We start from the raw sequence: 13120 nt of genomic DNA on the forward strand, positions 1-13120 counted from the left end.
TAACAATGAAACGCAAACTATTCACACAATGAAGATATGAAACAATGAATGTGCAAAACATTTGCGGGAGAGAGAAGTGCATTCTGGAGAGAGCAGTGCATTGTGCATCTGGGCCACACTCCCCTTCTTCTTGGGCTGAGCCGTCCCCGCGGCGTCTGGATTGGATTTGTCTCGGCCTCCGCATTGGATTAGTTCACTGAGATGTATAAGACAGGTGTCTCATGTCCTAAATATATATATTTGCTACTGATTGACAAAAAAAACGGAATTGAGAGAGGGAGACAGAGAGAGACAGATAGAGACAGAGAGAGAAAGAGACAGAGAAAGAGACAGAGCGAGAGACAGAGAAAGAGACACAGAGACAGAGAGAGAGACAGAGAAAGAGACTGAGCGAGAGAGAGAGACAGAGAGAGAGAGAGACAGAGAGAGAGACAGAGAGAGACAGAGAGAGAGAGAGAGAGAGACAGAGAGAGAGAGAGAGAGAGAGAGAGACAGAGAGAGAGAGACAGAGAGAGAGAGACAGAGAGAGACAGAGAGAGAGACAGAGAAAGAGACTGAGCGAGACAGAGAGAGAGACAGAGAGAGAGAGAGACAGAGAGAGAGACAGAGAGAGACAGAGAGAGAGAGAGAGAGAGACAGAGAGAGAGAGAGACAGAGAGAGAGAGACAGAGAGAGAGAGACAGAGAGAGAGAGACAGAGAGAGACAGAGAGAGAGACAGAGAAAGAGACTGAGCGAGACAGAGAGAGACAGAGAGAGAGAGACAGAGAGAGAGACAGAGAGAGACAGAGAGAGAGAGAGAGAGAGACAGAGAGAGAGAGAGACAGAGAGAGAGAGACAGAGAGAGAGACAGAGACAGAGAGAGAGAGACAGAGAGAGACAGAGAGAGAGACAGACACAGAGACAGAGAGAGAGAGACAGAGAGAGAGAGACAGAGAGAGAGACAGAGAGAGAGAGACAGACACACAGAGAGAGAGAGAGAGATAACTGTAATATCTACTGTATTTACAACACAGTAATATGATATATTGTGTAAGTAGCTGTGTATCACGTCTCCAGCTAATAATTGAAAGAACTACAACGGCTTCAACAACAAGGTGTCTGTGTCCCAAACAACAACCTATTATCCAATGGGCCCTGTTTGAAAGTAGTGCACTAGATAGGGAATAGGAAGCCATTTGGGACTCAATGTGTGGCTGATGGGTTATTTGGGTTAATGCATAAAGAGCTATTCATAAACAACTACATGAAAAAATCCAACATTATTCTATTTGAATTGTTAGAGAAAAAGCTCTGTTCAATCACAGATGTGTGTCTGTGTGTGTGTGTTTGTGTGTGTTTGTGTGTGTGTGTGTGACTGCGTGTGTGTGACTGCGTGTGTGTGACTGTGTGTGTGTGTGTGTGTGTGTGTGTGTGTGTGTGTGTGTGTGTGTGTGTGTGTGTGTGTGTGTGTGTGTGTGTGTGTGTGTGTGTGTGTGTGTGTTTCTCGTTTCTACACAGGCTGTAGCTGGGTGAAAACAATTGTCAAAAAGGCTTTGACTTAATGCTGTGTTGTTAAGAACACCTGCCCTTTCCACTATAATTGAGAATTTCAATAAGCATTTCTCTCCGGCTGGCCATGCTTTCCACCTGGCTCCCCCTACCCCGGTCAACTGCCCAGCACCCTCCACAGCAACCCGCCAAAGCCCCCACCATTTCTCCTTCACCCAAATCCAGATAGCTGATCTTCTGAAAGAGCTGCAAAATCTGGACCCATACAAATTAGCCGGGCTAGACAATCTGGACCCTCTCTTTCTAAGATTATCTACCGAAATTGTTGCAACCCCTATTACTAGCCTGTTCAACCTCTCTTTTGTATCGTCTGAGAGTCCCAGAAGTTTGGAAAGCTGTCGCGGTCATCCCCCTCTTCAAAGGGGGAGACACTCTAGACCCAAACTGTTACAGACCTATATCTATCTAAGGTCTTCGAAAGCCAAGTCAACAAACAGATTAGCGACCATTTCGAATCCCACTGTACCTTCTCCGCTATGCAATCTGGTTTCAGAACTGGTCATGGGTGTACCTCAGCCACGCTCAAGGTCCTAAACGATATCTTAACCACCATCGATAAGAGACATTACTGTGCAGACGTATTCATCGACCTGGCCAAGGCTTTCGACTCTGTCAATCACCGTATTCTTATCGGCAGACTCAACAGCCTTGGTTTCTCAAATGACTGCCTCGCCTGGTTCACCAACTACTTCTCTGATAGAGTTCAGTGTGTCAAATCGGAGGGCCTGTTGTCCGGTCCTCTGGTAGTCTCTATGGTGGTGACCACAGGGTTCAATTCTCGGGCCGACTCTCTTCTCTGTATACATCAATGATGTCGCTCTTGCTGCTGGTGATTCTCTGATCCACCTCTACGCAGACGACACCATTCTGTATACATCTGGCCCTTCTTTGGACACTGTGTTTAGTAACCTCCAATGCCATACAACTCTCCTTCCGTGGCCTCCAACTGCTCTTAAATGCAAGTAAAACTAAATGCATGCTATTCAACCGTTCGCTGTCCGCACCTGCCCACCCATCCAGCATCACTACTCTGGACAGCTCTGACTTAGAATATGTGGACAACTACAAATACCTAGGTGTCTGGTTAGACTGTAAACTCTCCTTCCAGACACACATTAAGCATCTCCAATCCAAAGTTAAATCAAGAATTGGCTTCCTATTTCGCAACAAAGCCTCCTTCACTCATGCTGCCAAACATACCCTCGTAAAACTGACCATCCAACCGATCCTCGACTTCGGCGATGTCATTTACAAAATAGCCCCCAACACTCTACTCAACAAATTGGATGCAGTCTATCACAGTGCCATCCGTTTTGTCACCAAAGCCCCATATACTACCCACCACTGCAACCTGTACGCTCTCGTTGGCTGGCCCTCGCTTCACACTCGTCGCCAAACCCACTGGCTCCAGATCATCTATAAGTCTCTGATAGGTAAGGCCCCGCCTTATCTCAGCTCACTGGTCACCATAGCAGTACCCACCCGTAGCACGCGCTCCAGCAGGTATATCTCTCTAGTCACCCCCAAAGCCAATTCCTACTTGGGCCGCCTTTCCTTCCAGTTCTGTGCTGCCAATGACTGGAATGAATTGCAAAAATCACTGAAGCTGGAGACTCTTACCTCCCTCATTAGCTTTAAGCACCAGCTGTCAGAGCAGCTCACAGATCACTGCACCTGTACATAGCCCATCTGTAAACAGCCCATCCAACTACCTCATCCCCATGTTATTTTTTATTTTTTGCTCCTTTGCACCCCAGTATCTCTACTTGCACACTCATCTTCTGCACATCTATCACTCCAGTGTCTAATTGGTATATTGTAATTACTTCGCCACCATGGCCTATTTTATTGCCTTACCTCCCTTATCTTACCTCATTTGCACTCACAGTATATAGATTTTCTTCAACTGTATTATTGACTGTATGTCTTGTTTATTCCATGTGTAACTCTGTGTTGTTGTTTGTGTCACACTGCTTTGCTTTATCTTGGCCAGGTTGCAGTTGTAAATGAGAACTTGTTCTCAACTTGCCTACCTGGTTAAATAAAGGTGAAATAAAATAAATAAATAAAATGACCGGTGACTGAAAGCTATGAACCCTTATTGATCAGTCTAGATGAAGGGGAGGAGACAGGTTAAAGAAGGATTTTTAAGCCTTGAGACAGTTGAGGCATGGATTGTGTATGTATGCCATTCAGAGGCTGAATGGGCAAGACAAAAGATTTAAGTGCCTTTGAACGGTGTATGGTAGTAGGTGCCAGGCACATCTGTTTGTGTCAAGAACTGCAACGCTGCTGGGTTTTTCACACTCAACAGTTTCCCGTGTGTATCAAGAATGTTCCACCACCCAAAGGACATCCAGCCAATTTGACACGACTGTGGGAAGCTTTGGAGTCAACATGGGCCAGCATCCCTGTGGAACACTTTAGACTTCTTGTAGAGACCATGTTCTAACGAATTTAGGACGTTTTGGAGGCAATCAGATGAGTTATTTTACCACAGGGAACAGGGTGTTGTTTTAGATAACCTAGGAGTTAGACATTACAATAACATAATGCTCTGTCTGATGAACTAACTTACCAACCAACACGTTCTGGAACTGACTCTCTGCCTGTGTGGTTACAATGTAGTCATGTAACATATCTCTTTATTCCATATTAAACCCATTGTTACATGATCAGAATGTGTTGATACATTACATATCTCTTTATTCCATATTAAACCCATTGTTACATGACCAGAATGTGTTGATACATTACATATCTTTATTCCATATTAAACCCATTGTTACATGATCAGAATGTGTTGATACAGCTGAAGTGGGAAGTTTACATACACTTAGGTTGGAGTCATTAAAACTCATTTTTCAACCACTCCACAAATTTCTTGTTAATTAACAAACTATAGTTTTGGCAAGTCGGTTAGGACATCTACTTTGTGCATGACACAAGTAATTTTTCCAACAATTGTTTACAGACAGATTATTTCACTTATAATTCACTGTATCACAATTCCAGTGGGTCAGAAGTTTACATACACTAAGTTGACTGTGCCTTTAAACAGCTTGGAAAATTCGGGTGATGTCATGGCTTTAGAAGCATCTGATAGGCTAATTGACATCATTTGAGTCAATTGGAGGTGTACCTGTGGATGTATTTCAAGGCCTACCTTCAAACTCAGTGCCTCTTTTCTTGACATCATGGGAAAATCAAAAGAAATCAGCCAAGACCTCAGAAAAAAATTGTAGACCTCCACAAGTCTGGTTCATCCTTGGGAGCAATTTCCAAATGCCTGAAGGTACCACGTTCATCTGTACAAACAATAGTACACAAGTATAAACACCATGGGAACACGCAGCCGTCAAACTGCTCAGGAAGGAGACCCGTTCAATCTCCTAGAGATGAACGTACTTTGGTGTGAAAAGTGCAAATCAATCCCAGAACAACAGCAAAGGACCTTGTGAAGATGCTGGAGGAAACAGGCACAAAATGATCTATATCCACAGTAAAACAAGCCACATATCGACATAACCAGAAAGGCCGCTCAGCAAGGAAGAAGCCACTGCTCCAAAACCACCATAAAAAGCCAGACTACGGTATGCAAATCCACGAGGACAAAGATTGTTATTTTTGGAGAAATGTCCTCTGGTCTGATGAAACAAAAATAGCACTGTTTGGCCATAATGACCATCGTTATGTTTGGAGGAAAAAGAGGGATGCTTGCAAGCCGAAGAACACCATCCCAACCGTGAATCACGGGGGTGGCAGCATCATGTTGTGGGGGTGCTTTAGGGAAGGAGGTACTGGTGCACTTCACAAAATAGATGGCATCATGAGGAGGGGAAATTATGTGGATATATTGAAGCAACATCTCAAGACATCAGTCAGGAAGTTAAAGCTTGGTCGCAAATGGGTTTTCCAAATGGACAATGACCCCAAGCATACTTCCAAAGTTGTAGCAAAATGGCTTAAGGACAATAAAGTCAAGGTATTGGAGTGGCCATCACAAAGCCCTGACCTCAATCCAATAGAACATTTGTGGGCAGAACTGAAAAAGCATGTGCGAGCAAGGAGGCCTACAAACCTGACTCAGTTACACCAGCTCTGTCAGGAGGAATGGGCCAAAATTCACCCAACTTATTGTAGGAAGCTTGTGGAAGGCTATCTGAAACGTTTGACCCAAGTTAAACTATTTAAAGGCAATGCTACCAAATACTCATTGAGTGTATGCAAACTTCTGACCCACTGGGAATGTGATGAAAGAAATAAAAGCTTAAATAAATAATTTTCTCTACTATTATTCTGACATTTCACATTCTTAAAATAAAGTGGTGATCCTAACTGACCTAAGAATGGGCATTTTGACTAGGATTAAATTTCAGGAATTGTGAAAAACTGAGTTTAAATGTATTTGGCTAAGGTGTATGTAAACTTCCGACTTCAACTGTACATTCCATTTAGCACAGTTCAGGTGTAGCACAACACCGACAGGGGACACGTTTGGGTGTAACACAACACGTTGTAAACTCTCTCCTCTCTCCCTTCTTCACAGACAGACAATTTTCCCGCTGAGCCCAATTACATGGGCAGCAGGCAGCAGTTTGTTCAAAGGTAAGGACTCATCACGAATCACAATAGTTTATATGCTTAACAGTTATAACCAGATCCTATACTAGTACTGTACCCTAACCCTTTATAGTTATAACCAGATCCTATACTAGTACTGTACCCTTACCCTTTACAGTTATAACCAGATCCTATACTAGTACTGTACCCAAACCCTTTACAGTTATAAACAGATCCTATACTAGTACTGTACCCTAACCCTTTATAGTTATAACCAGATCCTATACTAGTACTGTACCCTAAATGGTTAGGGTACAGTACTAGTAAAGGATCTGGTTAAAACTGTAAAGGGTTAGGGTACAGTACTAGTAAAGGAAACCTAACCCAAAACCTAACCCTAAACCTATCCCTAAAGCCTAACCCTAAACCTAAGCCTGAACCCTAAACCTAACCCTAAACCTAAACCTAACCCTAAACCCTAACCCTAAACCTAACCCTAAACCCTAACCCTATATATTTCTATCTTTAATTGTTTCTTGTCCTGTAGCAGCTCGACATTCAAGGATCCAGAGCGAGCCAGCCTTAGAGACAGTGGTCATGGCGATAGTGATCAGGCCGATAGCGACCAGGACACTAATAAAGGCTCCTGCTGCGACATGTCGGCCAAGGAGGCTCTGAAGATGAAGGCTACGGGAGTTAAACCACCTCCTCTGGAACAGGGTGAGTCCTCGTTACCTTGTTACTCTTCACCGTCGGATTCTGACATGATCACCTCCTTCTATTATGAAGTCAGCCTTGTCTGAGTCTGGAAGGATCTTCTGTTTTTGTAGCGTTACGTAGCGTGTTGTACAAGTAACCTCCCTGGACAGGATGCTAGTTTATCTCTTGTTTCTGTAGCGTTACGTAGCTTGATGTACAAGTAACCTCCCTGGACAGGATGCTAGTTTATCTCCTGTTTCTGTAGCGTTACGTAGCTTGATGTACAAGTAACCTCCCTGGATGCTAGTCTATCTCCTGTTTCTGTAGTGTTAGGTAATGATAGACTAGCATCCAGGGAGTTTACTTGTATATCTCCTGTTTCTGTAGTGTTAGCTAGCTTGATGTACAAGTAACCTCCCTGGACGCTAGTCTATCTCCTGTTTCTGTATTGTTAGGTAATGATATACAAGTAAACTCCCTGGATGCTAGTCTATCTCCTGTTTCTGTAGCGTTACGTAGCTTGATGTACAAGTAACCTCCCTGGACGCTAGTCTATCTCCTGTTTCTGTAGTGTTAGGAAATGATATACAAGTAAACTCCCTGGATGCTAGTCTATCTCCTGTTTCTGTACTGTTAGGTAATGATATACATGTAAACTCCCTCGACAGGACGCTAGTCTGTCGCAGGGCCTTAGTTGGCATAGTCACAAAATGGCGGTCTGAAATTCCCTTCCTTGAAGATAAATGTTATGGACATTAAACCGCTCCCCTCTGAAGCAGGGTGAATCTTATTTTTAGTTCTAGTTGACAATCTGATGAGAACCCCTTCTATTCTGGAGGCATACTGTACTGGCTTTCGCAAAATGGCAGTTTGGATTCTGTTTCCCTTTTTCAATCTGACATGATCAACCCTTTGAGAAGATGTTCTTGTCAGTCCTCATTCAGTTTACAATCTGAGACTCTGACATCAACACCTTCTATTCTGAAGATGGTTGGCATAGTCACAACATGGCGATTGGTTCTTCCCTTCCATGGTCCCACCCCTCAGCCTCTCTTCTCCTTCTGGCTCTTCCATGGTGCCTCCCCTCAGCCTCTCTTCTCCTTCTGGCTCTTCTATGGTCCCTCCTCTCCCCTCAGCCTCTCTTCTCCTTCTGGCTCTTCCATGGTCCCTCCCCTCATCCTCTCTTCTCCTTCTGGCTCTTCAATGGTCCCTCCCCTCAGCCTCTCTTCTCCTTCTGGCTCTTCCATGGTCCCTCCTCTCCCCTCAGCCTCTCTTCTCCTTCTGGCTCTTCCATGGTCCCTCCCCTCATCCTCTCTTCTCCTTCTGGCTCTTCCATGGTCCCTCCCCTCATCCTCTCTTCTCCTTCTGGCTCTTCAATGGTCCCTCCCCTCAGACTCACCTCTCCTTCCCGCTCTTGCACACTTTGTCTTCCTCTTCATCACTTTCCATTTTTCTTTTATCCCCCACCTTACTCCTCCCCCCTCTGTTTTTCTTCATCACCTCGTTTTCACGTCTTTGTTTGCCCTCTCTCTCTCCCTTCCTTCCTCCCCCCTCTCTCTCTCTCTCTCCCTTCCTTCCTTCCTCCCCCCCCTCTCTCTCTTCCTTCCTTCCTTCCTTCCTTCCTTCCTTCCGTCCTTCCTTCCTTCCTCCCCCTCTCTCTCTGTGTGTATTCCAGCCACGTTGTCAGTTTATCAAAGCAGATAAGCCCATTATGTTTTTATAAGCCCAACCACTTTCCCCTTTCCATTTAGACCCTCTCTCCCTCCCTTCCACCCCTCCCTCCCTCCCCTCCACCCCTACTGCGCTCCTCCTCTCCCTCACTCCTCTCATTCGCCGGCAGCAGTGTGATTGTGTAAAAGTTTTATAATGGAACAAGGGAAAGGACTTAGCATGCGGCAGGCAAACGATGTAACATCCTGCGTAGCTGATTAAATATGAATAATTATTCTAAGCGCTGTTGGTAGGGCAGATTACACATGACATGTGTAGAACCATAACGCTGGAGAGTCTCCTACTCAGCCCTCTATCTCCCCTGTGTTCTGCTCTGCCAACGGATGGAGAGGTGGAGCACGGAGGAGAGGGAGGATACGTAGAGGGATGATGAAGGGATGGAGCCTCCTGAGATATGGTAGTAGTTAGGATCCTAGTGTTTCAGTTGAGGACAGGAGATAGAGAGATGATGAGGAGGGAGGATAGAAGGGATGTAGTCTCCTGAGTTATGGTAGTAGTTAGGATCCTAGTGTTTCAGTTGAGGAAAGGAGATGGAGGGAGGATAGAAGGGATGTAGTCTCCTGAGATATGGTAGTAGTTAGGATCCTAGTGTTTCAGTTGAGGAAAGGAGATGGAGGGAGGATAGAAGGGATGTAGTCTCCTGAGATATGGTAGTAGTTAGGACCGTAGTGTTTCAGTAAAGGATAGAAGAGATGTGGTTTATGTATGCCATGTCTTACTGAGTAATAGAACACTAGATGGTAGATGCTTTCGATGTCCTGGTGTTCTGTCGCCTGGTGTCCTGTCGCCTGGTGTCCTGTCGCCTGGTGTCCTGTTGCCTGGTGTTCTGTCGCCTGGTGTCCTGTCGCCTGGTGTTCTGTCGCCTGGTGTTCTGTCGCCTGGTGTTCTGATGCCTGGTGTTCTGTCACCTGGTTTTCTGATGCCTGGTGTTCTGATGCCTGGTGTCCTGTCGCCTGGTGTTCTGTCACCTGGTGTTCTGATGCCTGGTGTTCTGATGCCTGGTGTCCTGTAGCCTGGTGTTCTGTCGCCTGGTGTTCTGATGCCAGGTGTTCTGATGCCTGGTGTTCTGATGCCTGGTGTCCTGTCGCCTGGTGTTCTGTCGCCTGGTGTTCTGATGCCAGGTGTTCTGATGCCTGGTGTTCTGATGCCTGGTGTTCTGTCGCCTGGTGTTCTGTCGCCTGGTGTCCTGTCGCCTGGTGTCCTGTCGCCTGGTGTCCTGTCGCCTGGTGTTCTGACGCCAGGTGTTCTGATGCCTGGTGTCCTGATGCCTGGTGTTCTGATGCCTGGTGTCCTGTCGCCTGGTGTCCTGTCGCCTGGTGTTCTGTCGCCTGGTGTTCTGTCGCCTGGTGTCCTGTCGCCTGGTGGCCTGTCGCCTGGTGTCCTGTCGCCTGGTGTCCTGTCGCCTGGTGTCCTGATGCCTGGTGTTCTGATGCCTGGTGTCCTGTCGCCTGGTGTCCTGTCGCCTGGTGTCCTGTCGCCTGGTGTTCTGTCGCCTGGTGTTCTGTCGCCTGGTGTCCTGTCGCCTGGTGGCCTGTCGCCTGGTGTTCTGATGCCTGGTGTCCTGTCGCCTGGTGTTCTGATGCCTGGTGTTCTGATGCCTGGTGTCCTGTCGCCTGGTGTTCTGTCGCCTGGTGTTCTAATGACAGGTGTTCTGATGCCTGGTGTTCTGATGCCTGGTGTTCTGATGCCTGGTGTTCTGTCGCCTGGTGTTCTGTCGCCTGGTGTCCTGTCGCCTGGTGTCCTGTCGCCTGGTGTCCTGTCGCCTGGTGTCCTGTCGCCTGGTGTTCTGTCGCCTGGTGTCCTGATGCCTGGTGTCCTGATGCCTGGTGTCCTGTCGCCTGGTGTCCTGTCGCCTGGTGTCCTGTCGCCTGGTGTTCTGTCGCCTGGTGTCCTGTCGCCTGGTGTTCTGATGCCTGGTGTTCTGTCGCCTGGTGTTCTGATGCCAGGTGTTCTGATGCCAGGTGTTCTGATGCCAGGTGTTCTGATGCCAGGTGTTCTGATGCCTGGTGTTCTGATGCCTGGTGTTCTATCGCCTGGTGTTCTGTCGCCTGGTGTTCTGTCGCCTGGTGTTCTGATGCCTGGTGTTCTGATGCCTGGTGTTCTGTCGCCTGGTGTTCTGTCGCCTGGTGTTCTGTCGCCTGGTGTTCTATCGCCTGGTGTTCTGTCGCCTGGTGTCCTGTCACCTGGTGTTCTGATGCCTGGTGTCCTGATGCCTGGTGTCCTGTCGCCTGGTGTTCTGTCGCCTGGTGTTCTGTCGCCTGGTGTTCTGATGCCTGGTGTCCTGTCGCCTGGTGTCCTGATGCCTGGTGTCCTGTCGCCTGGTGTTCTGTCGCCTGGTGTTCTGTCGCCTGGTGTCCTGTCGCCTGGAGTTCTGATGCCTGGTGTTCTGATGCCTGGTGTCCTGATGCCTGGTGTTCTGTCGCCTGGTGTTCTGTCGCCTGGTGTTCTGTCGCCTGGTGTTCTGATGCCTGGTGTTCTGTCGCCTGGTGTTCTGACGCCTGGTGTTCTGTCGCCTGGTGTCCTGTCGCCTGGTGTCCTGTCGCCTGGTGTTCTGTCGCCTGGTGTTCTGTCGCCTGGTGTCCTGTCGCCTGGTGTTCTGTCGCCTGGTGTTCTGTCACCTGGTGTTCTGTCACCTGGTGTTCTGATGCCTGGTGTTCTGTCGCCTGGTGTTCTGTCGCCTGGTGTTCTGATGCCAGGTGTTCTGATGCCTGTTGTCCTGTCGCCTGGTGTCCTGTCGCCTGGTGTTCTGTCGCTTGGTGTTCTGATGCCTGGTGTTCTGTCGCCTGGTGTTCTGTCGCCTGGTGTTCTGATGCCTGGTGTTCTGTCGCCTGGTGTTTTGATGCCTGGTGTTCTGTCGCCTGGTGTTCTGTCGCCTGGTGTTCTGTCGCCTGGTGTCCTGATGCCTGGTGTCCTGATGCCTGGTGTCCTGATGCCTGGTGTCCTGTCGCCTGGTGTCCTGTCGCTTGGTGTTCTGTCGCCTGGTGTCCTGTCGCCTGGTGTTCTGATGCCTGGTGTTCTGTCGCCTGTTGTTCTGATGCCAGGTGTTCTGATGCCTGGTGTTCTGATGCCTGGTGTTCTGTCGCCTGGTGTTCTGATGCCTGGTGTTCTGATGCCTGGTGTTGTGTCGCCTGGTGTTCTGATGCCTGGTGTTCTGATGCCTGGTGTTCTGTCGCCTGGTGTTCTGTCGCCTGGTGTTCTGTCGCCTGGTGTTCTGTCGCCTGGTGTTCTGATGCCTGGTGTTCTGTCGCCTGGTGTTCTGACGCCTGGTGTTCTGTCGCCTGGTGTCCTGTCGCCTGGTGTCCTGTCGCCTGGTGTTCTGTCGCCTGGTGTTCTGTCACCTGGTGTTCTGTCCCCTGGTGTTCTGATGCCTGGTGTTCTGTCGCCTGGTGTTCTGATGCCTGGTGTTCTGTCGCCTGGTGTTCTGATGCCAGGTGTTCTGATGCCTGGTGTTCTGATGCCTGGTGTTCTGTCGCCTGGTGTTCTGATGCCTGGTGTTCTGATGCCTGGTGTTCTGTCGCCTGGTGTTCTGTCGCCTGGTGTTCTGTCGCCTGGTGTTCTGTCGCCTGGTGTTCTGATGCCTGGTGTTCCGTCGCCTGGTGTTTTGATGCCTGGTGTTCTGTCGCCTGGTGTTCTGTCACCTGGTGTTCTGTCGCCTGGTGTCCTGATGCCTGGTGTCCTGATGCCAGGTGTTCTGATGCCAGGTGTTCTGATGCCAGGTGTCCTGTCGCCTGGTGTTCTGTCGCCTGGTGTTCTGATGCCTGGTGTTCTGTCACCTGGTGTTCTGATGCCTGGTGTCCGGTCGCCTGGTGTTCTGTCACCTGGTGTTTTGATGCCTGGTGTTCTGTCACCTGGTGTTCTGATGCCTGGTGTTCTGATGCCTGGTGTCCTGTCGCCTGGTGTTCTGTCGCCTGGTGTTCTGATGCCAGGTGTTCTGATGCCTGGTGTTCTGATGCCTGGTGTTCTGTCGCCTGGTGTTCTGTCGCCTGGTGTCCTGTCGCCTGGTGTCCTGTCGCCTGGTGTTCTGTCGCCTGGTGTTCTGTCGCCTGGTGTTCTGTCGCCTGGTGTCCTGATGCCTGGTGTTCTGATGCCTGGTGTTCTGATGCCTGGTTTTCTGTCGCCTGGTGTTCTGATGCCAGGTGTTCTGATGCCAGGTGTTCTGATGCCTGGTGTTCTGATGCCTGGTGTTCTGATGCCTGGTGTTCTGTCGCCTGGTGTTCTGATGCCTGGTGTTCTGATGCCTGGTGTTCTGTCGCCTGGTGTTCTGTCGCCTGGTGTTCTGTCGCCTGGTGTTCTGTCGCCTGGTGTCCTGATGTCTGGTGTTCTGATGCCTGGTGTTCTGTCGCCTGGTGTTCTGTCGCCTGGTGTTCTGATGCCTGGTGTTCTGATGCCTGGTGTTCTGATGCCTGGTGTTCTGTCGCCTGGTGTTCTGTCGCCTGGTGTTCTGATGCCTGGTGTTCTGTCGCCTGGTGTTCTGTCGCCTGCTGTCCTGTCACCTGGTGTTCTGTTGCCTGGTGTTCTGTCGCCTGGTGTTCTGATTCCTGGTGTTCTGATGCCTGGTGTTCTGTCGCCTGGTGTTCT

At 48.7% G+C, this 13120-nt stretch overlaps 1 protein-coding gene across 1 annotated transcript in view; it reads left to right on the forward strand.

The window, feature by feature from the left end:
• The window catches only part of LOC106593832 (protocadherin-17-like), a 339864-nt gene that overhangs the window by 131926 nt on the left and 194818 nt on the right, over window positions 1-13120 (forward strand). The window contains 2 exon segments of the mRNA XM_045699588.1: window positions 6099-6157; window positions 6660-6832. Of these exon segments, the coding sequence (XP_045555544.1) occupies window positions 6099-6157; window positions 6660-6832 (232 nt within the window).

Source organism: Salmo salar, chromosome ssa17 (genome assembly GCF_905237065.1).
Source record: "Salmo salar chromosome ssa17, Ssal_v3.1, whole genome shotgun sequence".
Classification (NCBI taxonomy): Eukaryota; Metazoa; Chordata; class Actinopteri; order Salmoniformes; family Salmonidae; genus Salmo; species Salmo salar.